Below are 26,022 nucleotides of genomic sequence, written 5' to 3'. Positions count from 1 at the left end.
TTGATAGCGGACATAGAACACTAAGGTCCAAACTTGTAATGAACATACTGTAACTGAGGCATTCCTCAAGCCACCCTTTCAAGTGTTTTCATTTTTGGCAGTTAAGTAATGAGATTTATTAAAGTCAGGTTTTGCTGGAGTATGTCTACTTCAGATGCAGTCAGTAGTCATTTGTTCAACTTCTTTAGTTATACTACAGCCATAGTGTGCCTCAAATGTCCTCTCTTTTTCATAAATTGCGCTATTCAGCCGGTGGCCTACAAGTTCAGTTAAAAAAACTTTGCAGAATATTTAAAACAAATAAAAAAAAAAAAAAAAAAGGCAAAAGGACCTGTAACTCTAAAATAAAAATGACCTATAATCAAATGTATACTGTAGAGGAGACTGGTTCTCCAGAATATACAATACATCCATCCATTTTCTATCGCTTGTCTCTCTCTTGTAAGAATAATAGTGATGAGAGGAGTCCGCCCCATTCTGAAAATATGGCCCCCAAAACAATTTAGTTGAATATTCCTGCCCTAAGGAGAACTCCCAAAATCTTGACTGCATTTACAAAATAATCAATTGTGTTATCTTATCTGCAAGGAGGCCGCATGTCAACGTCTGCCTATTATGCGTTGCCATGTTTAGGGCATAACTTGTCCTCTCTGCACACTTACAACTTTGTTACTAGTCTTAACAAAAAAAGTTGGCTAGATTAAAGTCAACAATGCTCCTGAATGAGGGATTATGGTCAGAGTCGTGGTTAAGGCAACATGAATCTGTATTAAAACAAGAAAGATTATGTAGAAATGAGAAAAAAGCAGACAGGAAATGGGCTTATTATAAGATGTAAAAGAGTGGCTGAGCCTAACAGAGAAGTCCTATTATTCCTCATATGAAAAGACATATGGAGGGAGGAAATAGGCAGAGACAGCAATTAACTTGCAGGAGTGAAGAGAAGGAAAGAGGGGGGTAAAAGTCCTCTCATGTAAGGCTTTGATCGGGCTGGGTATGAGTCCCTGAAGCAAAGTATGATTAAAAGAAGAGTGAAAATAATATGGTGTAATTACACTGTATTGAGGCCACACACACACACACACAAAGATGAAAAAAAGGAAAGGTGCCAAGTAAGTCTCGAAAAAATAATTCCTATGTAGTCAAACAAAAAGGACACTTTGTATCCTCTGTCCTTACAGTCATAACTTTGATTGATTGATTGATTGAAACTTTTATTAGTAGATTGCACAGTACAGTACATATTCCGTACAATAGACCACTAAATGGTAACACCCGATTAAGTTTTTCAACTTGTTTAAGTCAGGGTCCACGTTAATTAATGGTAAAGCAATGCAAATGTATGAACTTTGCAGTTTAATGGACTTGGGGAAAATGCTACAACATGAAGGGTCCTAATCCCTCGCTACGAGAGCGTGTATCTTTCGAACTTGTAGATAATGTGCCCCTACTTACAAGTTTAAGCAGTGGTGCCCAAACTTTACTCGACCAGGCTTATGTAAAATTGTCAACTGACATGAGAAGCCATTTATCCGTCAATTTTCTACCGCTTGTACCTTTGTCTAGCAAATTCTGCGAGTGGCTGGTGACCCGTCTGTACCCAGCCTCTCGCCCCAAAGTCAGCTGAAATAGGCTCCATTTTACACGTGACCCTAATAATCACAAGAGGTATAGAAAATAAATAGATAGATGAATGTTCTAAAATGCCAATTTCATGAATGTGAATGGAGTTTGCCAATTGTAAGTAGAATTGAAATTCCATGAAATTCTAATTGACATTTTGTGTGTATTCCAGAATCTTTCTTTACAGCACAGGGTCATGCAAGGCCCCGGGGGTGGATGAGATCCGCCCGGAGTTCCTTAAGGCTCTGGATGCTGTGGGGCTGTCTTGGTTGACAAGACTCTGCAGCATCGCGTGGACATCGGGGGCGGTACCTCTGGATTGGCAGACCGGGGTGGTGGTCCCTCTCTTTAAGAAGGGGGACCGGAGGGTGTGTTCCAACTATCGTGGGATCACACTCCTCAGCCTTCCCGGTAAGGTTTATTCAGGTGTACTGGAGAGGAGGCTTCGCCGGATAGTCGAACCTCGGATTCAGGAGGAACAGTGTGGTTTTCGTCCTGGTCGTGGAACTGTGGACCAGCTCTATACTCTCGGCAGGGTTCTTGAGGGTGCATGGGAGTTTGCCCAACCAGTCTACATGTGCTTTGTGGACTTGGAGAAGGCATTCGACCGTGTCCCTCGGGAAGTCCTGTGGGGAGTGCTCAGAGAGTATGGGGTATCGGAATGTCTTATTGTGGCGGTCCGCTCCCTGTATGATCAGTGTCAGAGCTTGGTCCGCATTGCTGGCAGTAAGTCGGACACGTTTCCAGTGAAGGTTGGACTCCGCCAAGGCTGTCCTTTGTCACCGATTCTGTTCATAACTTTTATGGACAGAATTTCTAGGCGCAGTCAAGGCGTTGAGGGGTTCCGGTTTGGTGGCCACGGGATTAGGTCTCTGCTTTTTGCAGATGATGTAGCCCTGATGGCTTCATCTGGCCGGGATCTTCAGCTCTCACTGGATCGGTTCGCAGCCGAGTGTGAAGCGACCGGAATGAGAATCAGCACCTCCAAGTCCGAGTCCATGGTTCTCGCCCGGAAAAGGGTGGAGTGCCATCTCCGGGTTGGGGAGGAGACCCTGCCCCAAGTGGAGGAGTTCAAGTACCTAGGAGTCTTGTTCACGAGTGGGGGAAGAGTGGATCGTGAGATCGACAGGCGGATCGGTGCGGCGTCTTCAGTAATGCGGACGTTGTATCGATCCGTTGTGGTGAAGAAGGAGCTGAGCCGGAAGGCAAAGCTCTCAATTTACCGGTCGATCTACGTTCCCATCCTCACCTATGGTCATGAGCTCTGGGTCATGACCGAAAGGATAAGATCACGGGTACAAGCGGCCGAAATGAGTTTCCTCCGCCGGGTGGCGGGGCTCTCCCTTAGAGATAGGGTGAGAAGCTCTGCCATCCGGGAGGAGCTCAACGTAAAGCCGCTGCTCCTCCACATCGAGAGGAGCCAGATGAGGTGGTTCGGGCATCTGGTCAGGATGCCACCCGAACGCCTCCCTAGGGATGTGTTTAGGGCACGTCCAGCTGGTAGGAGGCCACGGGGAAGACCCAGGACACGTTGGAAAGACTATGTCTCCCGGCTGGCCTGGGAACGCCTCGGGATCCCCCGGGAAGAGCTAGACGAAGTGGCTGGAGATAGGGAAGTCTGGGCTTCCCTGCTTAGGCTGCTGCCCCCGCGACCCGACCTCGGATAAGCGGAAGATGATGGATGGATGGATGGATGGATGAAATTCTAATTGACATTTTGTGTGTATTCCAGAATCTTTCTTTACAGCACAGGGTCATGCAATTTTTGGTTGATTCAACTCCAAACAATTTTCTCTCTGCTCCATCTCTCCAACTGTTTTATTGGGGTTATTGGACAGGTACATGTTGGAGATCCTTGCCTTACAGTATATTCCATGTGTCTTTTTTTTTTTTTTTACATATTTCAATAAACCCCATGTACACATTTATGTTACAAAAATATTTTTCATTGACAAATTAAAATAAAAGTGTTTTTCTATAAAACAGATAATTTAATTGGGTGAATGCTTTAAGCTGTTGCTAACTGTTAGCATTCAGCCAAATTTGGGGGTATGAAAGAAATAGTCAAGAATACTGTTAACTGCTATTACTCTGCGAGAATTCTAAGTGTTAAGACTTTTTGCCAATTTTGTAGGTATAAAAGTAAACGCCATGAATATTGTTACTTTAAAATTACGAAAAAAGGTGGAAAAAAATGTGTGTTTTATGTAAGTGTTTGTAAAGTATTTTTTGTATATTTGTATGTAAACCTTTGTTAAACTTCACAAATTCTCACTGTCATTTGGCTACAAGGAATTTATCTGAAGTGTAATTAATTAAATTCCACATCCTGTATTTCAAATTCAACATCCTGTGGAGTGCAGTAAATTTACTTGAAATTCAAATTCTTCCATTCTTTTTTAAATTGCATTATCAGATTCAGAATTTTGCATAAGCTTTGTCCCTACATTAAAAATGCTAAAAACCTATTCAGGGTAGGTCAAAATATACTATCTGCATAAACCATCGGCATTGTAGCTTTTTTGTAATCAGTGACGGATGAAATTAGTGTAATATCCAGGGTTTCTCCTAGATTGCCAAGATACCTGTGCCGGTTGGGGCGTGGTCACAATGATGTAATCATGTCATTTGCATAATTTGCAATGATGATATGATTTTCCTTAAAAAGTCTCCAAAAATGTATACACACATTTAAAAACAAACGTGTTTTTAATTAGTATTAACATATATCTTTCATATTGTATCATTTTGCTCTATTTTCAATTGTTGCTGCTCATTGTACAATGTACTTTGTTGAGAACTTTTCCAAGTGTCTTGAGACTTTTAGTGACTTTTTCTTTAATAAAAATGATCACGCAACAAATGAAGAATCTTTTTTGAGTGTTATTATTGACTGTAATAAGGACAGATGCTCCAGTTGGAGTTTCTGTCCGCAAAAGCCGCCACTGTCCTCTTTAATATTTGCACATTGCACATTTTATAAATTCACTGTTAGCGGCTATATCTCGGATATACTGTATTTAAGTCCGTCCACATCCCAGACATGTAATTTTGCTGCAGACAATCCCATGCGTATTGCCTACATCATCACAACATTCAGTTTCGGCAGCGGTGTTTCAAGTCTTTTTTTGACGGTCAAATTTTCACTAGTTAATAGTACGCAAACAATAGGCTATATACTGTATTTACACTCATACTCTAACGACCTGCTGGTGGTAATATTTTATGTTCGTGTGGATTTGATTTGTTGTTAACTGTTCCTATAATCTTGATAATCTGTGCCTGAAAATGTATTGGCAAAGAATGAGGAAGTGTTATTGCGTGTCTGGAAGTGAAGCACAGAGGAGGACGTGTGTGTACGGTAGGGAATACATGTTGGAATTGGGCTGGTTTTTAGCATAAGATTGGCAATACATTTTAAAAATAGCGTCAGACTTTCTATAACTTCTTCTGGGGACTACAATACATTACATTACTTTATTTTGTTTTCACGTAAATTTAAAAAAAAAATGCATTTTTAAGGTGTGGTGGCTTTGAATTTGCCGTGGCGGCGCGCCTCAATCAGTTGAGGAAAAACCCTGGTATCTAATAAGTAATTTATAATTAATTCATTTGATTTTTACAATATGCTGGGACCAATGAAATACACACCAATCATGGCCCACGGTCCACTCTTTGGACCCCACTGCTGTAAAGTTACAGACAGAGCGAATTTAGGAGTAGGATTAGAAACATTAGTAATTGCTTTAATTGGGACGGACTGATGACATTATCTCCTTCTTTTAAATAAAGAATGTTTCTATTACTGCAAGCCTGCTTGTGTTTTGCTATCCACAGCATAATGTTACTCGACAATAACAAACTATTTCTGATTAGTACCATATTAATTCCCGTCTTGTTCCCTTGAGACTTTCCTTTTGTTTGTGTTGCTCGTCTCCTCTTTCCATGACCCATTTCTCTACCTTCTCCCCGGAGTTTTAAAGAGCAATTACAGAGAAGTCCCAGTGTTCAAGATGAGAAACGTTCAACAACAATGCAGTGATTAATGAGGCCCTCAACAAACACATTTCACTTTTGTAATTTGGCGTTTGCCTTGTTTAAATCCGGCAGAGGGTTTGGCGTTTTACAAGAAAGAAATTGGCACATGTTCTGAGAGACAAATAGAGTATAAATGGGTCAGTGCTTCACTTCCATGTGGAGCAAGCGGGGTGGGAAAGTATGTGGAACTTGAGGGGGAGTCAAGTCTGCTCAGGAAAGAGATAGGAGACATGCCTGTTTTCATCCTCCTTCCTACCTTCGCTAGCATCACGTGAGGCTTCAGGTGAGGGAGTATCTTCACCGCACTCTGCCTCAGTGTGGAGCTGCACCACCAGGAGACGCTTGAGTGGCACCAGGTCAGCATCCGTGAGCCCGTTCTCCAAAAAGTTAACAATGCCTCGACCAGGCCGGCCAGTCACCACGGTAACCTGTAAATATGAAAAACATATGTAAATGGTTTTAACTTTTTGGACATGTTCAACAAGTTAAATTAAGGAACATCACATAATGAACACAATTCAACAAGTCCAAAAAGGAGTGTGGAAAAGCACAACTTGTATATTATACACCTTTCTTAAAATCTATTACTGATAGTTAATTCCCTCAATGTCTTTTACATTATCACACTTACATAATTATTTTGCTGTGTTCACTTCCTGTGTTTAGGTGCCACCATTTTCTAATTAAAGATGAAATAATAAAGAATGAATAGCAATGGATTATAGCTTATGGAATGATGAAGGAAAGAATGAATGGAGTTGGGAAAAAAAGGACACTAATAAGCAAATATGAGCAAAAACCAAGAAAATAATTGCTTGAAAAAGTATAGCTTATGCAATGTTGAAGGAAAATGAAGAAACAACAATGTTAACAAATATAAACATTAAATAAGACAAAATAATATAATAATAAATACATTCAATTTTAATTTTTTTATATAATAAGTAAAATAAGTAATGATAAATAAATAAATATAACTCACTCAAACACTACACCCAAAGTCCAAGATAACGGGATCGTTGGAGTTTACAAAATCCAGACCGAGTTATTCCCGTAATTTTACCCCTTTTTTATTTAACATCGGCATCTTAAAAGTAAACAAACATTTGTAACATCTGCTTTTCGTCACGGCCGGCAAACAAAGAGCCACCAGTAGGTCCAATAGGTAGCGTCGATACTGTATTGATCACCAGTAATTTGGTGAGAAAAAAACTACGCAATTGACTCTGGTGGAAAAAAAACAAGCAAATATTCAGGGTCAAAAGCCTGGTTTACATCGAACTGCTTTATATCGGATTTTACATGTAGTAAAAATTTGATGGAAAAATCTAAAGTGAAACAACCCCTCAACCGTGTCATTCGGTTCAACTTGAAACTCTGAAGATTTCTTCTGGATGTTTACAACTGGGTTTTTAGTTTTTTTTAGTTTTGTGGACATTTTCTTAAAAAAAGCCTTCTTTGGAGCTGTGGCTGCACTTTGGGGACACAAAAAAAACATAAAACAGTGCAAGTAAATTATACTGAATGCTGTTTGTGTGATTCTAAGCCAGAAAACTTAAAGCATTATCTGTCACCAAGGACAATTGTTATCTCACATTGTGACAAGACAAACACAACAGCTGCTGGCAAGGAAGTGTATAGAGTAACGGAAATGTACATCTCAATAAATTAGAATATTGTGCAAACGTTATTTGATTTCAAGAGTCTCATTTTCTGGCAATTTAAGCAGGGTGTCCAAACTAGGGCTACTTTGATGTATCTATAATTTGTTTTTACTTTTTGTTAAAAAGCTGAAAACCACTTTAGCAACAACAGCCATTTCTCTTTACATTTACAAAGCTTTTTGCCTTATTGTTACAATTTTTTTAAGTGTTAGGATTTATTTCATGTCTATATGTGCCATGGGCCATGAAATGACAAGCTGCACTTTGGACACCGCTCAGGAAGGTTTTGCAGTTTATTATGGGACCCTATCAAAAATGAGGGATATCCTCAATAAATACATTCAAATTTAAATTTGCTGGTTAAACCGCAAACCGGTAGTTTAAAATATTGAAGTTTTGACAACTTTTAAAATTTTGAGCTAGTCGAAAATAATATTATAATTTGACGAAAAAGGTTTTCCACATAGTAGATTTGTGTAGTTTGCATCCCTAATGAACAGTCAAGGTGTTTGTATGATGATACCTTAATACTGGGGCCCGCCACCATCCGAAAACCGGCCCGTGGGAAGTCCAAAGAAAAAAAAAAATCAAACGAAAAAAACATTTTTAATCTTTCTAATCCATTTTCTACCGCGTGTTAATCTCGGTGCTTTCTAGCCGCTCAGGCAAATCATATCATCTAAAAATGCATTTTCCCATCGATAACGTTACATCATCGCGCTCGGCCAATTTTTTTTTAAGTTTGGGCACCCCATTCTTAATATAAATGGGATTATTATTGAATTTTACTGCTTCTCCCCTGCATTTGACTGGGAAAAAAAAAACATCCTGATGCACTCCAATGATAGTGCATGTGAGAAGTATGCGCAACAAGCTGTTGAGATAGTGATTGGACATTCTATTGCAGCTGATTGGATCGTCTCAGAGCAAAAGCACTACTGCAGCTTCTCTGATAACAGTCGAACAAATCCCTGTGGACAGATGGCTCATCGGCAGATGAAACCAGCCCATTCCCTGCAGTGTACATAAACTGCCTCGAGGTGGAAAGGCTCATGGAAGAAGTGCTTAAAAGGACAGTTGGTAGTTTTTAAACCTTTTTAAAATGTGTCTTTCAACAACTGTACTTTGAAAAGAGGTTAAAGCACATCACTAGCAATACAAAGCACATTAAATATTTATTTTGCAGTATATGTACAAACACCCCACCGGAAATTAAGCATACGCAGCTAACGTCGGGTAAAAAAAAGCTTTTCAACAGCCCTCACACACACCAATCCTTATGTAATATTCATGTTTGTTTTTCTGTGCTCACCTCAACGCATGTGTGGCTGTTGGCCTGGCTGTTGGCCCCAATGTGTCTCATGTACTGTTTGAACTGCTGCAGGCTGTCCAGAACCGCCTGTCGCAGCATCTCGCCTCCCCTGGCTGTTCCTCTGCTGCAGCCTTCGCTGGGGATCGACCTAAGCTCCTCTACGCAAGAACGCAACCTGGCCAAGTTACCACGAACTTGCTGACAAAGAATGGACAGAATGAGAGGCCAGAAAACAGAGCAAATTCCTTGTGTGTATGTTTATTACCACAAATGGAAGCAGACATTCTTGCTGCCTGCTGAGCGAGTACAAGCTGAGGTGTGGGAGCCTACAGGGTCCATCCAGACTACACGCCAGGGACAAGAAGTTATCAAGAGCATCGCAGAGTACTGGGCAGGTGTTAGACCACCAGGGCGGCAGTGCCTCTACAATCAGGACCCTTGCTGGTTGTCGTAGAAATGAGGACGACCAGTACACCAAGCTTTCAGTGTTGACAGAACCGTATGATCTCTTTTTGCTATCCATGTCACCTGAAAACAAGAAGAAAAGCATGTTTATATTCACGGTTAAGTGTCAAACCCACACAAACCTGACACTGCATAATCAGCATCATCTCAATAGGGCTGAGCAGAGCAAAAAGGAACGTTATTGGAGGTTTTAAGAGGCCACACGGAAACAAGCCGGTGCTGTAATTACAAAAATGATTAAAAAAAACAACAAAGCCCCCCACACTTTGCCACAGTCACAATTATCAGCAGTAAGCACAACTATAAAAAGAACCTCATTAAGTAAAAACAGAAAATGACAGAAACCAAAAGAAAATCTAGGTTATAAGTGGCTTAGTCGTCTCATAATTGACAGCCTGGCTTGTGAAAGTGCTAATTATAACCATCACCATTACATTAGTGCAGCAAGGATGTTATATATTTCAAAAGGGGGTATAAAGCTTTTCAACTTTAACCGCCACATTCGGCCCACCACAGCCTTTCCATCAAGCTCACATACCAATTATTAAATTACTGAATTCAAGTTAGTTCATCATACATCAGTCCCTTTTTGTTAACATAAACACAATTTTCACATTCACCACACTGGAAGCACAGATGTTCAGCTCCATGATCTCTGTGTATGTATTTATGCTAAGTGAGCATAGCTAATCTGCAACTAGCATTACAAAAGATAAATGATAGAAGATACAATACAAAACAGTAACTACCCAAATAAACTTTACACTTTTGTTTTGACTTATTGTTTATAAGTTAGCACTGATATGTACACGTCAGTAAAAATAATATAACTAATAGTACATTTTGACAAATAGTGCTCATTAGCATAATGGTAATTACAAATATTAGCAGTTGTCTTTGCTCATTTTCCCCACTAATAGTTCATATAGATGTTGCCAATTATGAATATTGTTCATATAACAACGTTTCAAAAAAATGTTACAAAGTGAAAGATGTGTCAACTACTGACAAGGCATTATTGACATTGTAACAACATTGGCGTTACTTAGCTAGCAGGCTAGCAGAAACAACTGGTCCATTGAAGAATTGGCCAAAGAGTGTCTCACTGTACAGAAACACACTTTCTATTCCTCTGTAGCTCATTTACATATACAAGAGACTTAATGCTGTATCAAATATAATATGATGTACAGGTACATCTCAATTATTTTTTTAAACATTTTTAAAGCTCATTTATTTGAGAGGTTTAAATGTAAATATGAAACTCATATTATATAGATTCACTACACAAAAACTAAAATATTTCAAGGACGCATTCCTAATTTCTTAAGATGTTTGATGATTGTACTTCTTCACAGCTAATACAAATCTAAAATTCATTATCTCCGAATTTTTTGGAAAATGGTCAAAAAGTTAAATTTGAACATTATATGTTCACGCTGTAATGAAAAAAAATACTGCAAAAACTTCCTGACCCTCCAATTGATATCTTTGAAATGAATTGAATTGAATTTATAGAAATGCTGTCACGGCGCGGATTCGAACCCGCTTCCCTCCTGCTTCTGAGTGACACAGTTCCTCCTCTGGCTGCTCGCTCGGACACGCCCAGCGCGAGCATGCACATGCAGCGACAAGGCTGCTGGAAATCACTCATCAGCACACCTGGACTTGATGAGAGGGAGGTGTACAGGTCAGCCAGGCAGGGTAGGGGGCATCCGATGATCTTCTGGGCGGTCTTTATGACCCTCTGGAGCGCCGTTCTCTCTGCGGCCGTGCAGCTGCTGAACCACACGCAGATGCAGTCGGTCAGGATGCTCTAAATGGAGCACCGGTAGAAGGACACCAGTAGTTCCTGAGAGAGGTGGTTGTTCCTGAGTATTCTCAGGAAGTGCAGTCTCTGGTGTGCCCTCTTGATGGTAGCCGTGGTGTTGGTGCTCCAGGATATGTCGTCGGCCAGGTGGACTCTCAGGAAACAGAAGTCGGAGACCCTCTCCACGCAGTCACCGCTAATGATCAGGGGAAGGTTGTCCGTTTTATTCCTCCTGAAGTCTATTACCAGCTCCTTGGTCTTGGAGGTGTTCAGGGCCAGGTTGTTGACTGTGCACCAATCCGACAGCTTCTCCACCTCATCCCGATATGCAGCCTTTTCTCTCTCCGAGATGAGCCCCACTACGGTGGTGTCATCCGCCTAATTTGATGATGGAGTTGCTGGAGTGGGCAGGTGTGTAGTCGTATGTGCAGAGGGAGTAGAGAAGGGGGCTCAACACACAGCCTTGTGGAGAGCCGGTGCTGAAGTACAGGCTCGATGACGTGGCGACCCAACTGTACCCTCTGGGGGCGGTTGGATAAGAAGTCCTTAATCCACATGCAGATGGAGTTCGATAGACCCAGGTCTGACAGTTTGGACACCAGTCTATCAGGTATAATTGTGTTAAATGCCGAACTATAATCCACAAAAAGCAGCCGCATGTAGCTCCCCCCCGTCTCCAGGTGACCAACGGAGGAGTGTAGGGCTGCGGCGATGGCGTTCTCTGTGGACCTGTTGGCTCTGTAGGCAAACTGGTGTGGGTCAAACTCGGGAGGGAGGACTGAGGTAGTATGGGTCCGTACCAGCTTCTCGAAGCACTTCATAGCTATAGGTGTAAGTGCAACTCGACGGTAGCCATTCAGGCAGCTGACAGAGTTCTTCTTCGGCACCGGGATTATTGTGGAGGTCTTCAGGCATGATGGGATGACGGCCTGAGAGAGGGACTGGGTGAAGATCTTAGTAAATACGCCGGCCAGCTGGTCTGCACAGTCCCTCAGTACCTGTCCCGGGACCCCATCTGGGCCCGTAGCCTTCCTCGGGTTCACTGCCCTCAGCGTGCGTCTAACCTCATGCTCCTCCAGTATAAGGGTGCAGCTGCTGTGGGTGTTAGGTGGGGGTGTTGTGACGGCTGCAGCTGTTTTTCTCTCGAATTGGGCGAAGAAGCTGTTTAACTCCCCCGCTCGAGAGGCGTCGCCGTCAGCCGAAGGGTTACTGGGTCTGAAGTTGGTCATGTGTTTTTATTCCTTTCCATACCTCCTTGGTGTTGTTGCTCTGCAGGTGGTCTTCCATTTTCCTCCTGTGCTCAACTTTTTCCTCTCTGATGCCTCTCTTCGGATTGGCTCTGGCAGCACTGTAGAGTGTCTGGTCCTGCGCTTTGAAGGCACTGTCTCTCTCTTTGAGTAAGCCCTGGACTGTTTTTGTCATCCAGGGCTTCCTGTTGGGGTAGACCCGGATGCGCTTGTCCACTGTGACAGTGTCTATGCAGTGTTTGATGTACCCCAGGACCGCTTCTGTGTACTGCTCCAAGTCTGAGTTTTCAAAAACTAACCAGTCTGTTGTATCAAAGCAGTCCTGCAGCTGTTCCATGGCTCCCTCTGGCCATGTTTTGACCGTTTTGGTTGTGATAGGGGCACTTCTCCTTATTGGTATGTAAGCTGGTAAAAGGAGCAGGGACATGTGGTCGGACTTGCCTAATTGGGGAAGTTGTTCATTTTTTATGTTGGAACAGACTTTGTCCAGTGTGTTAGCTCCCCTCGTAGCACACTTCACATGCTGGTGAAGTTTGGCGAGCACTTTTTTCAGGTCGACATGATTAAAGACCCCCGCTATGATGTGGACTGCGTCGGGATATTTGTTCTGTTGTGCACTGATTGTATCGTGCAGCAGAGCTAGCGCCGTGCTAGCCTTAGCATCGGGAGCTATATACACGTTTGTGATCAGGACAGCAGAGTGCTCCCTGGCTAGATGGAAGGGTCGGCATTTAACTGTAATATTGTCCAGATCTTGGGAACAGTGGCTGTAAACTACATTTGAATCTGAAGTCCAGTTGTTGTTTAGGTAGGTTAGCAATCCACCCCCACGCCGCTTGCCAGTGAACTCTGCGTTTCTGTCCTGTCTGTGTGCTGTATGACCGGTTAGCTCCATGCTAGCGTCTGGGATTGAGGACGTTAGCCAGGTTTCCGTAAACAATAGGGCGCAGCTGTCCATCACGGTGTTTTGTGCTACACGGAGCCTCACCTCGTCCATCTTGTCCTCTTCACCATGAGGAGCGAGCGATCTCGCATTAGCCAGGAATAGACTTGGTATCGCCGGTCTGTTTGGGTTCATTTTTAGTCTGGCTAACACGCCGCCCCTTCGGCCACGGCATCTTCGTCTTCGCCTCCGCCTTGTCGGGCACGGTAGCCAGGGAGCTCCAGGGATACGTGCTAGCTCCTCCGGGATGTGTGTCGGCTTGTAAAATCCACCAAAATAGCCTGCTCAGACCGCAATCCAAGCTCCAACAAATCGTTTCGGCTGTACATAAACTTCGCCCAGCAAGTTGATGACTGGGCTAGTAATAAACTATATAAAAACAATAAAAACAATACACCTAAGGGGAGAGCCTGGGACCTCGCGTCCATGCGCGCCGCTCATCCTAAAGAGACAGCGAAGCCAGGAGGCTTTTGCCAGAATGAAGCCAATCTCACCTGAGTAAGCATCACGTCTGGCACCTCTCCCTCGTTCCTTGCTCGCCTTCTTTGTGTTTTCCTTGTTCCTGTCTTGATGTCCCTTGTGTCTTCCACAGTGTCTTCAGTGATCGTGCGCTTGCCCCACGAACTCCTCCCGGATTGTTGCTGACCTTCCCTGATCCTTGACCACTGTTTGGACCCTGACATCGTTGCCTCTCTCCAGCCCCCGACTGCTTGCCTTCCTGCTGACTACCCCTTCGCCTCACCCCTTTTGGATTCGACGAAAGATACACCCAACACGCACCGACAACAACCTCTGGTAAATTCACATTGGTTAATTCCACACATAGTCTGCATTCACTCTCTAGTGGTAGCATACACATCCTACACATTCATTAAAGGTTTAAATAAACCTTCAAAACGCAGTCCTGCCTCCTTCCCTTTGCCTAGTGCATAACAGTACGTTCTGGCCAAAAACATGGCGGTACCAGGCAACACCCGAGAAGCCCTGTCTCGATCCCCCAGGACTTCTGGCTTGTCCATGCTTAGTGCCGTGGTTAACGAGCGCCAAGAGCGTTTTATTGCCCTTGAGGACAATTTAGAGAGTCTTTTTCTAGACTTCACTCTAGGCTGGACTGCCTTACGCCTAGAGTGACTCCCACTACACCTACCCCGCAGCTTACTTCCCCAATCCATAAACCGGAACGCTGCGGTTTGGAACGAGAGCCCAAAATAGATAATCCTAGACCCTTTGAGGTTGAGTTTTAGCTGTGCAGGGGATTTCTTGTTCAGTGCGATCCTATTTTTCAACACCAGCCTTCACGCTATTCTTCTGATGGGGCTAAGATCGCATTAATTTTTGCCCTACTCACGGGACCTGCATTCAAGTGGGCTACGGCTGCCGTGGACAGGACCTTGGGGCTAAGCACAGACTACGCTGCCTTTCGGGCGGAATTTCGGGCCGTATTTGACCATCCCAGGGATGGACGAGTCTCCGCGGGACACCTTCACTCCATCCAGCAGGGACTTCGCTCGGTGGCGGCCTACACTCTGGAATTCCGGACCCTGGCGGCTGACAGCGGATGGGACGATCGGACACTCAAGAGCGCGTTCCGTTGAGGACTTTTGGAGGAAATTAAGGACGGGCCACTGAGGGACAGGCCCACATCCTTCAGGGACCTCATCGATCTTGCACTCTTGTTCGATCAGAGACTGACGGAACGTGCGGCTGAGCGAGCCACAAGGGTAAGTACCCGGCCACAACTGCTACCCACTTTTAAGGCTCCAGCTCCGCCACGTATTGCTCTGACCACCATGCTGACAACTCCGAAGCCCATGCAGTTGGGAAGGACCCGGCTGACCATTGAGGAGAGAAAGACATGGTTCAGAATACGCCTTTGTCTTTACTGTGGTCTAACCGGACATATGCTTCGTTTTTGTCCAGCTAAACCAAAAGGACCAGGCTCACCAGCTTGGGGGGTCCTGGTGAGCCATACATCTTTTACCTAAGATAAGGAGAACCCCGACTTTGTGGTACCCGCTACGCTAGCGTGGGGCTCTAAATCAATCCAAGTAGAAGCCTATTTGGACTCTGGGGCAGATGAGAGTCTCCTGGACTACGATTTTGCCCATAAGATGGGCATTCCCCTGGTCACCCTGGAAAGGTCATTTCCTGCTCAAGCCCTGGACGGACGTCCTTTGGGACCCATCAGGTTTCGTACTGAACCCATAACCATGACCATTTCAGGAAACCACAGCGAGATCCTCAGTCTTTGGGTTCTGGAGACCCCTGTCGCCCCGCTAGTGCTGGGTAGATCTTGGCTCCGTCAACATGACCCCTACATCTCTTGGTCTTCTGGCAGGATCTTGGCGTGGAGCACATCCTGCCACGCTAACTGTCTTAGGGCTGCCTCCCCTACGGTCCACGTTCCCAGTATCTCTACCCCCCGGAAGGATCTGTCCCGTGTACCTGCCTGCTACCATGACCTAGCGGAGGTTTTCAACAAGGAGCAAGCATAGGGTCTATCCCCGCATAGACCATACAATTGTGCTATTGGGCAACTCCCGGAGGCTTAACTACCTGCAAGCCGGCTTTATAATCTGTCACTCCCCGAGAAAGAGGCCATGAAGAAATACATCACGGAGGGTCTAGCTTCGGGAATCATCACTCCATCCAAGTATCCACTGGCAGTTGAATTTTTCTTTGTATCCAAGAAGCACGGTTCACTCAGGCCTTGCATCGACTACCGTCATCTTAACAACATTACTATTAAGAACAAGTACCCCCTGCCTCTTCTCAACTCATCCTTCGAACCATTGGCACCCGCCACCATCTTCTCTAAATTGGATCTCCGGAACGCCTATCATCTTGTGCGGATTAAGGAGGGGGATGAGTGGAAGACGGCGTTCAACACCCACCTTGGGCACTTCGAATACCGGGTCATGCCCTTTGGTCTCACGAACGCCCCGTCCCGGCTGTTTTTCAGGCCCTCGTCAATTACATTCTGCGTGATATGCTTGATAAATTTGTCGTTGTTTACCTTGATGACATTCTGATTTTCCACACATAGTCTGCATTCACTCTCTAGAGGTAGCATGCTGATTCCACACATTCATTAAAGGTTTAAAAAAACCTTCAAAACGCAGTTCTGCCTTGCTGTCGCCTCCTTCCCTTTGCCTAGTGCATAACAGATGCACCTGTACAGTGGATCCCACCTACTCACAATATGATATTAACAGCCATTAAAAATGGGGTGTTCCTTCTTATTCATTTTTTGTTTGTAGGTAAAGCCACCCATTCCTGCTCTCTGTAAAAAGGCATATGGATGTGTGGACTCACTTGGAGGAAAAATACTTTATCCTAGAAGAATATTAGAAGAGTGGACTAACCGAAAAGGGGGTGGCCTAACAGAATAATGGCTGTTGTGCTTTGAGTGGCAGGAAGTCAACAAGAAACACCTTAGTACAAAACACAATTGTTACATTATGACTTCCTTGGGTTTTAGGTTAGGGGACTGTAGGCCCAAATAGAGGTAACATGTTATTGAATAATCCCCATATCAAGAAAACAGGTATGCCGGCAGAGAAGGCATAATTAAACTCTCCATTTTCTTCTTGGATCATTCTTATCTGGGACATATTCATGGCTAGCAAGCTGTAGGGCGACAAATGCATACAGTACTTCCGCCACTCGGGTATTTAAGAAATCGCCAAGCTTTGTGAAGGAAACCACAACAAAGAAGCTTAAAGGCCAAGCTCTGGGTCAGACTGTGATTACGAGGATTCCATCTCGCCTATTGATCATCTTATGTCATCACTCACCAGTGGGTATAAATTGACATATTATTGGGCTTAGAGCAGTGGTTTTTCAAACCCTTTTTCAACAAGTTCCACCTCAGAAAAAACTTGGCTCTCCAAATACCACCATAATTGCCAAGTTTCCCAACATTAAAATACAGTAGCGGTGTGGGAAATGCAACTTTTGACAAGGCAAACAAGACCGCAACAACAACTCCACCTAAGAAGAATCTTACTGTGGTGGAATAATTTACACAAGTTACCATGTACAGTATGGAAAAAACAATGCACAGAGCGATCACTAAAACAGTTGCTCTGCACATCCAAACAGGACAGCTACTACGCCTGTGTGCAACTGCAAAACTCTTGTGGAATTATAACACATTTAATCAGCAATATAGTGATATATTACATGTGCAATGAAGTGTACATTGTCTTTAACATCAGTACACGCTAACAAGGAGCCCAGAATACTTCAGGGAAAACCTGCATTTATCCACTTACTAAAACTATATAGTCATCCCAATGTTTTACTTGATTGTTTATTTGGAAACAATGTATGGATGTACAATATTAAATGTTTAATTATAATATCATTTTATTCAAAACATAAGTTTTAACTTGATTGATTTTTTATTACTATTTAATGATTATAGTATATTTCTTGATTTATTGGAGATTATTTGAATGCAATGTGAATTGCTACATTTTTATTTAAAAGAGTATCTTTTTCAAAACAGAAGTTTTAAGTTTGCGCTTGATTAATCTCTATATTGGAGATTAGTATTTATTTGCATGCAATGTGCAATGCTACATTTTTATTTACAGAAGTATTTTTTTTCCAAACAGAAGTTTTAAGTTTGCACTCTATTAATCTCAATGTTGGAGATTGTTATTTATTTGCAAGCAATGTACAATGCTAGATTTTTGTTTACAGGTACAGAAGTATTTTATTCAAGCAGCGGTAATGCCTACCAGAGGACGCTCTTAATAATTATTTGAAAAGTATTGCATAAAAAGAACAATTTATATCTGATCTAAAAATAACATTGTACAAATTAGTATTTTGCTAAAAGTAGATGCAGTGTATGCAGTGTCATTTCAAATCCAAACAGTTTTTGAACAAATAAAAGCAAAACTTGTTTTGAATAACCTCTGTCCTTTGTGTTCATTGGTTTCTTTAAAGGGGAACATTATCACCAGACCTATGCAAGCGTCAATATATACCTTGATGTTGCAGAAAAAAGACCATATGTTTTTTTAACCGATTTCCAAACTCTAAAAGGGTGAAATTGGCTATTGAAACGCCTTTCAATTGTTCGCTGTCGGAGCAATGACCTTTCACCCGTGACGTCACAACAGGAAGCAATCCGCCATTTTCTCAAACACATTACACACACCAAGTCAAATCAGCTCTGTTATTTTCCGTTTTTTCGACTGTTTTCCGTACCTAGGAGACATTATGCCTCGTCGGTGTGTTGTCGGAGGGTGTAACAACAAGAACAGAGACGGATTCAAGTTGACTTACGTGGAGTGTGCTAATCAGACATATCAATGGTCACGGCATGCTAATCGATGCTAACATGCTATTTAGTCTAGCTGTAAGTACATATTGCATCATTATGCCTCATTTGTAGCTCTATTTGTATACAGCCTTTCCTTCCACCCACATTTAATGCCAAACAAACACATACCAATCGACGGATTCAAGTTGCACCAGTGGTCAAAAGATGCAATCGTTGGTTAGAAGGCGATCGCCGAATTTGTCCTTGTTGCTGTTGTCTGTCGTGATATGGCTCAATAGCTTCAGTTTCTTCTTCAATTTCGTTTTCGCTATCTGCCTCCACACTCCAACCATCCGTTTCAATACATGCGTAATCTGTTGAATTGCTTAAACCGCTGAAATTCGAGTCTGAATACGAGCTAATGTCGCTATATCTTTCTGTTCTATCCGCCATTTTTGTTTGTATTGGCATCACGCCGTGACGTCACAGGAAAATGGACGGGTGGATATAGCGATGGTGAAAATCAGGCACTTTGAAGCAGTTTTTGGGGATATTGCGTGATGGGTAAAATTTTGAAAAAAACTTTGAAAAATAAAATAACCCCCTGGGAACTGATTTTTATTGGTTTTAACCCTTCTGAAATTGTGATAATGTTCCCCTTTAAAAAGTATTGAAAAAAATCGTAAATCGAATTTTTGGTGAAAAAGTTGTAGATTTTAATTTTGGCCATATCGTACAGGCCTATAAACAAGTACAAGTAATATTTTTGGCCACTCTAACATTACACAGTTTGAACACTAACATTGTGTTTGAATATAGGAAACTAAAACACTGTGCTTTAATCAAATGATTCTTTGGCATACCAATATTTGGAGCCCATGTAATGGTGCACATACCACAGTTTGAGAATCCCTGGCTTAGAGTGTAAAAAACCGTCAATTTACGGTTAACAACTGGGGTTGTCCAAAGTAAATATAATATACATGTATATACAAATTTCACACGCAAAAAATACATGGATACCTACTTTTTTCAGTATCGTCACACTTTTACCCCGACGAGCCGCAACAATTCTCATTAGTGCCGAAGTAGAATGTCTGCTGTTTTAAAAAAAATTGGCCAGTGTTTCACAAATGTTTACTTCGTCGTGGAAGCCTGTTATGAAAGCGGACTTGCCGTTTAAGGTTTGCCTTTGCTCGTAAACAAATCACAGTTAAACTATGGCAGTGAGTATAACTGTAAGTGTGTCGTAACTCTGCTTCAAAACACACCTCACATGTGGCTGGTTTGCCAGAGAACAAAACGTGTGAGAGATGTGAATAATCTGTGATGCACTTTAGCTACATATTAAAAGTGAGAAAGCTGTATATTGTTTGGTGCATTTCTTCGGTAACAAAATTATTTGTGTGTGAATAAGTGCTGAGATCCGCCACCACAAGCCCAGGGAGTGTGCATTACCAAAGTTTGCAGGAAAGCTTCACAAGCGTGCAACCTAGCCTTTATCATGCGTATAGGTGGGAAGAAAACAGAGCCTAAAGACGCTCTTCTGTCATTTGGCAACACTTTGAACACCACTGGTTTAATCATCTCACCAGGAAGGCAAAGTTTGGCTTGGGGGCCATTTGCTCAATGCAGCCCTTTCTTTATGAGCCTGTGGCACATTGTACAAATTGAAAGCAAAAAGGTATAACGTAACGAGCAAACACTGAAAAGTTAATAATAATAAATAAAAACACAATTATTGGTCTTTAAAAATATTTTCTATCCTTTTTGAGCCTATTTCATTACACATTACATGATGATGTCCTGCTATCATAATATTGAAAGAATGTTAAGAACAATATTGTTTTTGTTTTTTTTTTATTATATAATTGAAGACTGCATGACACTGCTGTTCTTTTTAGAAGGTAGAATAGCTGTTATTGTTGTTGGCCATAGTGTGTGAATGTGAGTGCAAATAGTGTCTGTCCATCTGTGATGAGGAAGCAACTTGTCCAAGGAGTACTCCGCCTTCCGCCTGAGTGCAGCTGGGATATAATCCAGCAGCCCCGCGACTCTAAGATGGACAAGCAGTAGACAATAGATGGATGGGTAACATATTGTAGCCCCAAGAAGATATCACACAAATGCCTACACCATTTTTAAACTATTATCGCCAATCTTATGATAACAAACAACGGCACAATTCCAACAGGTTTTACCTCCAATGAAAACACTTTCGTCTCCTTGAGTCTTTAATTCCCCGCCGGACGGACAGCATTACTTTCTCATTCTTAGCCAATCACCTTTCAGGCACGACAGTGTGTGTTTGTAAACATGGGAAAAACGGACTTCAAATCCAAACCCCAAAAACATAAAACATTAACATTAGCTGGTTGTTACAGTATGAATTTTTATAAACAGTATATAGCCTATTATTTGCACACTATTGACAGGCGCTGTACCAAAAACTTGACTGCCGGAAAAAAGATTTGAAAAAAAAAGACACAGAAAACTGCGCTACCTAAACCGGACGTCAACGCCATTGTCTGGAGTGGTGTCAGCATGTCTCCTATGCGGACGTGATTTTTATATAAATATTGCATGTATATCCGGGTATAGTCTTTTTTTTTTGGACATATGCCACAATAATATCATATTGTGGCCTTAATACCGTGATAATATTGTACCATACATCCCCAATTACTTTTTTTTTTTTTTTTAGTCATGGTATCAAATAAGTATCAATAATCAAGGAAAGTAATAGGTATTGGTATTGACTATTAATATTATGGCATTGTGACAATCCTAGTGAGAAAATTATTCACGTTTTTCAGCTAATCTTAGAAATAATTTTTTTTTTTAACAATGGGGATCTCCTGCATTAGGTTACACATAAGAATACAGCAGTATGCCTTGAAATAAAATTGTGATGAGCACAAACAGTCTTTTAGGTCAGCAGGAGCTTTGTAACAGCAGGCTAATCCACATTGCTTTTTTCGATTTACTTTTAGGGATTTAGGACAAAGTTTGGTGTGTCCTTTTGCTTTTTATGCACACCAGTTGCTTTGTCACTCAAAGCTAATCCTCACTTCATTTAGATTTACATTGTCGAGTTCAGGTTGATTGATCATAGGGATGTTACTGTTTTTGACAGTCTTGGGAAGTTTTACTTAAATTATATAAAATGGAAAGGAAACAGTTTGAAATAAAAAATCCCCTGCCAAACCATATTGTTTCCAGGCCAGTATGAAGACAGCATGTTTCCACTGTCCTAATACAGCTAGAGAAAACCATTATTTTTTCGGTTTGGAAAAATGAGGGGACCATTTTAGTGCTGAACCTAAATTAAAAAAAAAAATCACCCTAGTCTTCATCTTAAATCAGATTTAACTTTGAAATACAGATGAAGTCTTGTGATCTTTCAACCACACAGAACCTCTTTCAGATTGTGCCGTTACGATTAGGAAAGCCATTACAGGAAGTATTTTGCTCTTGACTTTGATAAGTATGAATACTTTAGGTGCTTGTATTAACATTGCTAGGTGTGTGTATGTGCAGTGCTCACTTGAAGCAAGAATACTATACATCAGGGGTGTCCAAATTTTTGACTTGGGGGCCTAAAAAAACATGGCCAGTGGCCGAAAGCTGACTGAATGTAAAGTAACTGTGTAAAAAGTTATTTTATTCATATCTATCTGTCTATCATATATATATATATATATATATATATATATATATATATATACACATGCGTGTGTATGTGTGTGTGTATATATATATACACACACATACACACGCATGTGTATATATATATATATATATATATATATATATATATATATATATATATATATGATAGACAGATATATATATACACACATCTCTCTCTCTCTTTTTAATTAATTTTTAATCTTTTAACATGATAGATATATAATTAATATATATAATAATATATTTGGATATTAGGAGTATGCGAATGTTTGACTCCTACCTTGTTTACTTCCATACAACCTTCTTAAAGTTTTGCAATAAATCAGAAATATCAAGCAGCAATATGCGCCAAACATGGGTAAGCGTAGAGAATGTTTTACATCTTTCCCATCTAATGGATTTAAATGGTTGTAATTTAGATTTTTTTTATGGGATTTGGAAGTTTTTCATAATATCTGCAATGTTCAATGAGCAGGTTGTGTAATGTGTTATATATAATAATATATTTGGATATTAAGAGTATGTGAATGTTTGACTCCTACCTTGTTTACTTCCGTGACAACCTTCTTAAAGTTTTGCAATAAATCAGAAATATCATGTATCTAAATGCGCCAAACATGGGTAAGCGTAGAGAATGTTTTACATATTTCCCATCTAATGGATTTAAATGGTTGTAATTTAGATTTTTTTATGGGGTTTGGAAGTTTTTCATAATACCTACAATGTTCAGGGAGCAGGTAGTGTAATGTGTGATTGTGTGTTGATCTCTATTAGTTGCATTTTTTTTTCACCATTACTAGGGAAGGTTCTTTAGATTGTGTCATATAAGTAAACGCTGTGCTGTTACTTCAAATTACTTTCAAAGGTCATTGATCTGATTTATTCACATTGTCCATTTGATGGCAGCAAATATGAAGCACTCAGAGATCGCCTGGTATCTGAGATTAATTTGAAAGCACCTTGCGGTGCGATGCTTTGTTGAACTCATGACTTCTCGGGGGGCCAAACTGAAGAGGCTGGCAGGTTGCACTTGTCCTACAGGCTGTAGTTTAGAAACTCCTGCTGTACATCATATTATATATTAGAAAGGCTCACAAACTTGATGGAGGTGTTTTAAAAAGGGGTGTGGCCCAATAAAATAATGGGTGTTGTGCTTCGTGTGAGAGGAAGTACATCCACAAGGAGCACATAAGTATCAGATTTAAAAACAATTAACTTTAGGGCTTTCTTGGGGTTTAGGTCAGGGCTCTGTAGTGCCTAAAGTAGGAAAAATCTTGTTTCGGTAGAACCAGTATTGTATTCTGTGTTGTGTAATAATATGCATCCTTTGGAGTCTTGCATCAGACAACAGCAAACAGAGCAACTCACTGTGTTCCAAAGTCAAAACTCCTGATGATCTGATGACTGCAACCTCATCAATAAGTCATTGTTCTTCATTTACCATGAGATCAAGAGAGGATGCCGGTGAAGGCAGATGACTCATCAGTGAGCGTACATCAATATATTCCGGGTAAATGGCTTGATGGTGACCTACATGACGTCATGCAGATTACGGTAATAATGAAACTTGAAGCCACAACATCACAAGACTGCTCATACTGCGCTGAGATGAGTTGTTGATGATGGTGATGTGCAGGATGTGGACAACATTATGTTTCATTATCATTCAAGACATCATCACGTGATCGATACTAAAGAGTGGTCTGCAGTCTACCTGGAGCCTCCTGCCAAACGGTTCTCTCAGTTGTCTTTTCAGGAAATATCAGTGATGGCCCAATACATCAATGGCTATAGTGGCAGAAAATTATTGAATGCATAAACAATGATACAACGAGCTGAGTGTGTTGGCTCGAATATGCACGGGTGGTTTAAAATTTCTGAAAATAAGAAAGAAACTGACAAAAACGCATTCCCTCAACCGTGAAACCTGTTCCCTCGAGATGAATTGACTTCCTGGCTGTGCTTTAGCAGAATGTGCATACAATTTGTAGGAGGCGATGTTTCCGCTTGAGTAAGATTAACCACAATCACAAAAAAAAGCAGCAATAAAAATGTCAAGGTGTTCTCTTAACTTTGCCTCTGGTTGTCCTGATGCAGCATCCCCATAAAATGTAATTCTGTTGCTGATTCTGCTTGGTTCTTACCACCAGTATTTTTGTCTCTCTTCCTCAATGTTTAAAGACTACTACTGCCAGGTTGGTTTATAAATGTACTGTATGTATTTGGAGTTCACATGATAAACACTCCTCATCTTAACAGCTTGCTTTAAATACACATCTCTTTTCCATAGTGACATCTTGGCTCTTCTGACTGAGTGCTCTTATGAACCAAGGTACATTCGACCATGTTTCACCCTAAACTCCTGTTGTCATGGAAATTAGGCTCTCTCTGTGCACCAGGTTGTATCAAACATGAATGATGAGATTGGCTTTTTCACTGCATGTGTGTATGTCAGGGTTAACAGGCAATCCTTGGCAGTCAATTATTCCTGTCATTTCAGCAAAAAAGGGAGTGAAGTGAGGAGAAAGGCAGTAAGGAATTGAGAAATGAACACGAAAATATCCAACCAGTGATTTGTTTCTCAATGCATTGAAATGCTGACAAGGCTTATGGCTTTTGTCTAATTGCTTTGGGCTACAAAAGTGCTCAATCTACACAGAAAAAACCAAGCTAGGCGCTTAGCTATCTCGAAATAGATGGAGCTGTAGGCTTTAGTGTGTTTGGTGCAGACGCAAAATAGTCAATTTTAATGAGCCCGATAAAGCTGACAAGCACTGTGAGTATGGAGAGATAAGAAATTATTTTGCTCATTTGTGCTGCACTCATCTTCTAGCTTGTGTTTGTTCCATCAGTGTTTGGACATACTTCATCTCGTTTTTGTGGCCTTCTCACTCTCTCAACCCACGACCTCACCAATTCCCACATATCTTTCCGAGACTATTCCTTAACTTAGATTTTACATCCAGTTGTGATTTTACCTCAAATGTTAGTCACCGGATTAAATATTTAGCATGCATGAAATCTTTATTGTCATTGTAATCAAAAAATTACGGCAGTAGTTCTTTTGGATGAATGTATGAAACGGTGTAATGTTGGCAAAATGACGATGAAGCAAGATGACTACGCACAAATTCATATTTTATTAGTGTGTACAAAATAGCACTGTACACCGGACAAAAAAACACGTTTTGGCAACTCTTCTTCTTCCCTTCTTCTGCTTTTAGTTTTCAGTGGTTTGCAGCCGGGCTTCACGGTGGCAGAGGGGTTAGTGCGTCTGCCTCACAATACGAAGGTCCTGCAGTCCTGGGTTCAAATCCAGGCTCGGGATCTTTCTGTGTGGAGTTTGCATGTTATCCCCGTGAATGCGTGGGTTCCCTCCGGGTACTCCGGCTTCCTCCCACTTCCAAAGACATGCACCTGGGGATAGGTTGATTGGCAACACTAAATTGGCCCTAGTGTGTGAATGTGAGTGTGAATGTTGTCTGTCTATCTGTGTTGGCCCTGCGATGAGGTGGCGACTTGTCCAGGGTGCACCCCGCCTTCCGCCCGATTGTAGCTGAGATAGGCACCAGCGCCCCCCGCGACCCCAAAAGGGAATAAGCGGTAGAAAATGGATGGATGGATGGTTTGCAGCCGTAGCTCAGAAGGTGCATACCAACCTACTGTCCCGGCATATGTTGCATGAGCTCATTATCCTTATCTTAAATACCTTACTATTATTAATAATAATACATGCATATGTATGTATATCTATATACCTATCTAAATACATAGACTCACCCAATACAAATTTACAAAATATCTATATAAATGTATTTGTCTATTAAAAAACACCCCAGAAATACAACAACAAAAAACTCTGCCTCTCTCTTGGGCCGGCTCTAACTATAAAGCAGACAAAAGCCACTGCCCCCCTATAGCCTAACATTTAAATCAGTGGTTCTCAAAT

General features: G+C 41.6%; 1 protein-coding gene across 12 annotated transcripts in view; it reads right to left on the bottom strand.

Moving 5' to 3' along the window:
* m1ap (meiosis 1 associated protein) overlaps positions 1-26,022 on the bottom strand; it is a 92,399-nt gene that overhangs the window by 16,334 nt on the left and 50,043 nt on the right. For 11 of the 12 annotated variants that reach the window (XM_061912525.1, XM_061912523.1, XM_061912528.1 and 8 more), the window contains 3 exons: positions 8,903-9,165; positions 8,638-8,835; positions 5,918-6,089 (listed from right to left, as the gene is read on the bottom strand). In XM_061912525.1, the coding sequence (XP_061768509.1) occupies positions 5,918-6,089; positions 8,638-8,835; positions 8,903-9,160 (628 nt within the window). In that variant the 5' untranslated portion in view covers positions 9,161-9,165. Of the gene's footprint in view, positions 1-5,917; positions 6,090-8,637; positions 8,836-8,902; positions 9,166-26,022 lie in introns of those variants that run through there. The other variant, XM_061912531.1, reaches the window with a different exon arrangement.

This window comes from Nerophis ophidion, linkage group LG10 (genome assembly GCF_033978795.1).
Source record: "Nerophis ophidion isolate RoL-2023_Sa linkage group LG10, RoL_Noph_v1.0, whole genome shotgun sequence".
Classification (NCBI taxonomy): Eukaryota; Metazoa; Chordata; class Actinopteri; order Syngnathiformes; family Syngnathidae; genus Nerophis; species Nerophis ophidion.
The sequence above is the reverse complement of the archived record's forward strand: the minus strand, read 5'-3'. Positions and strand labels throughout refer to the sequence as shown.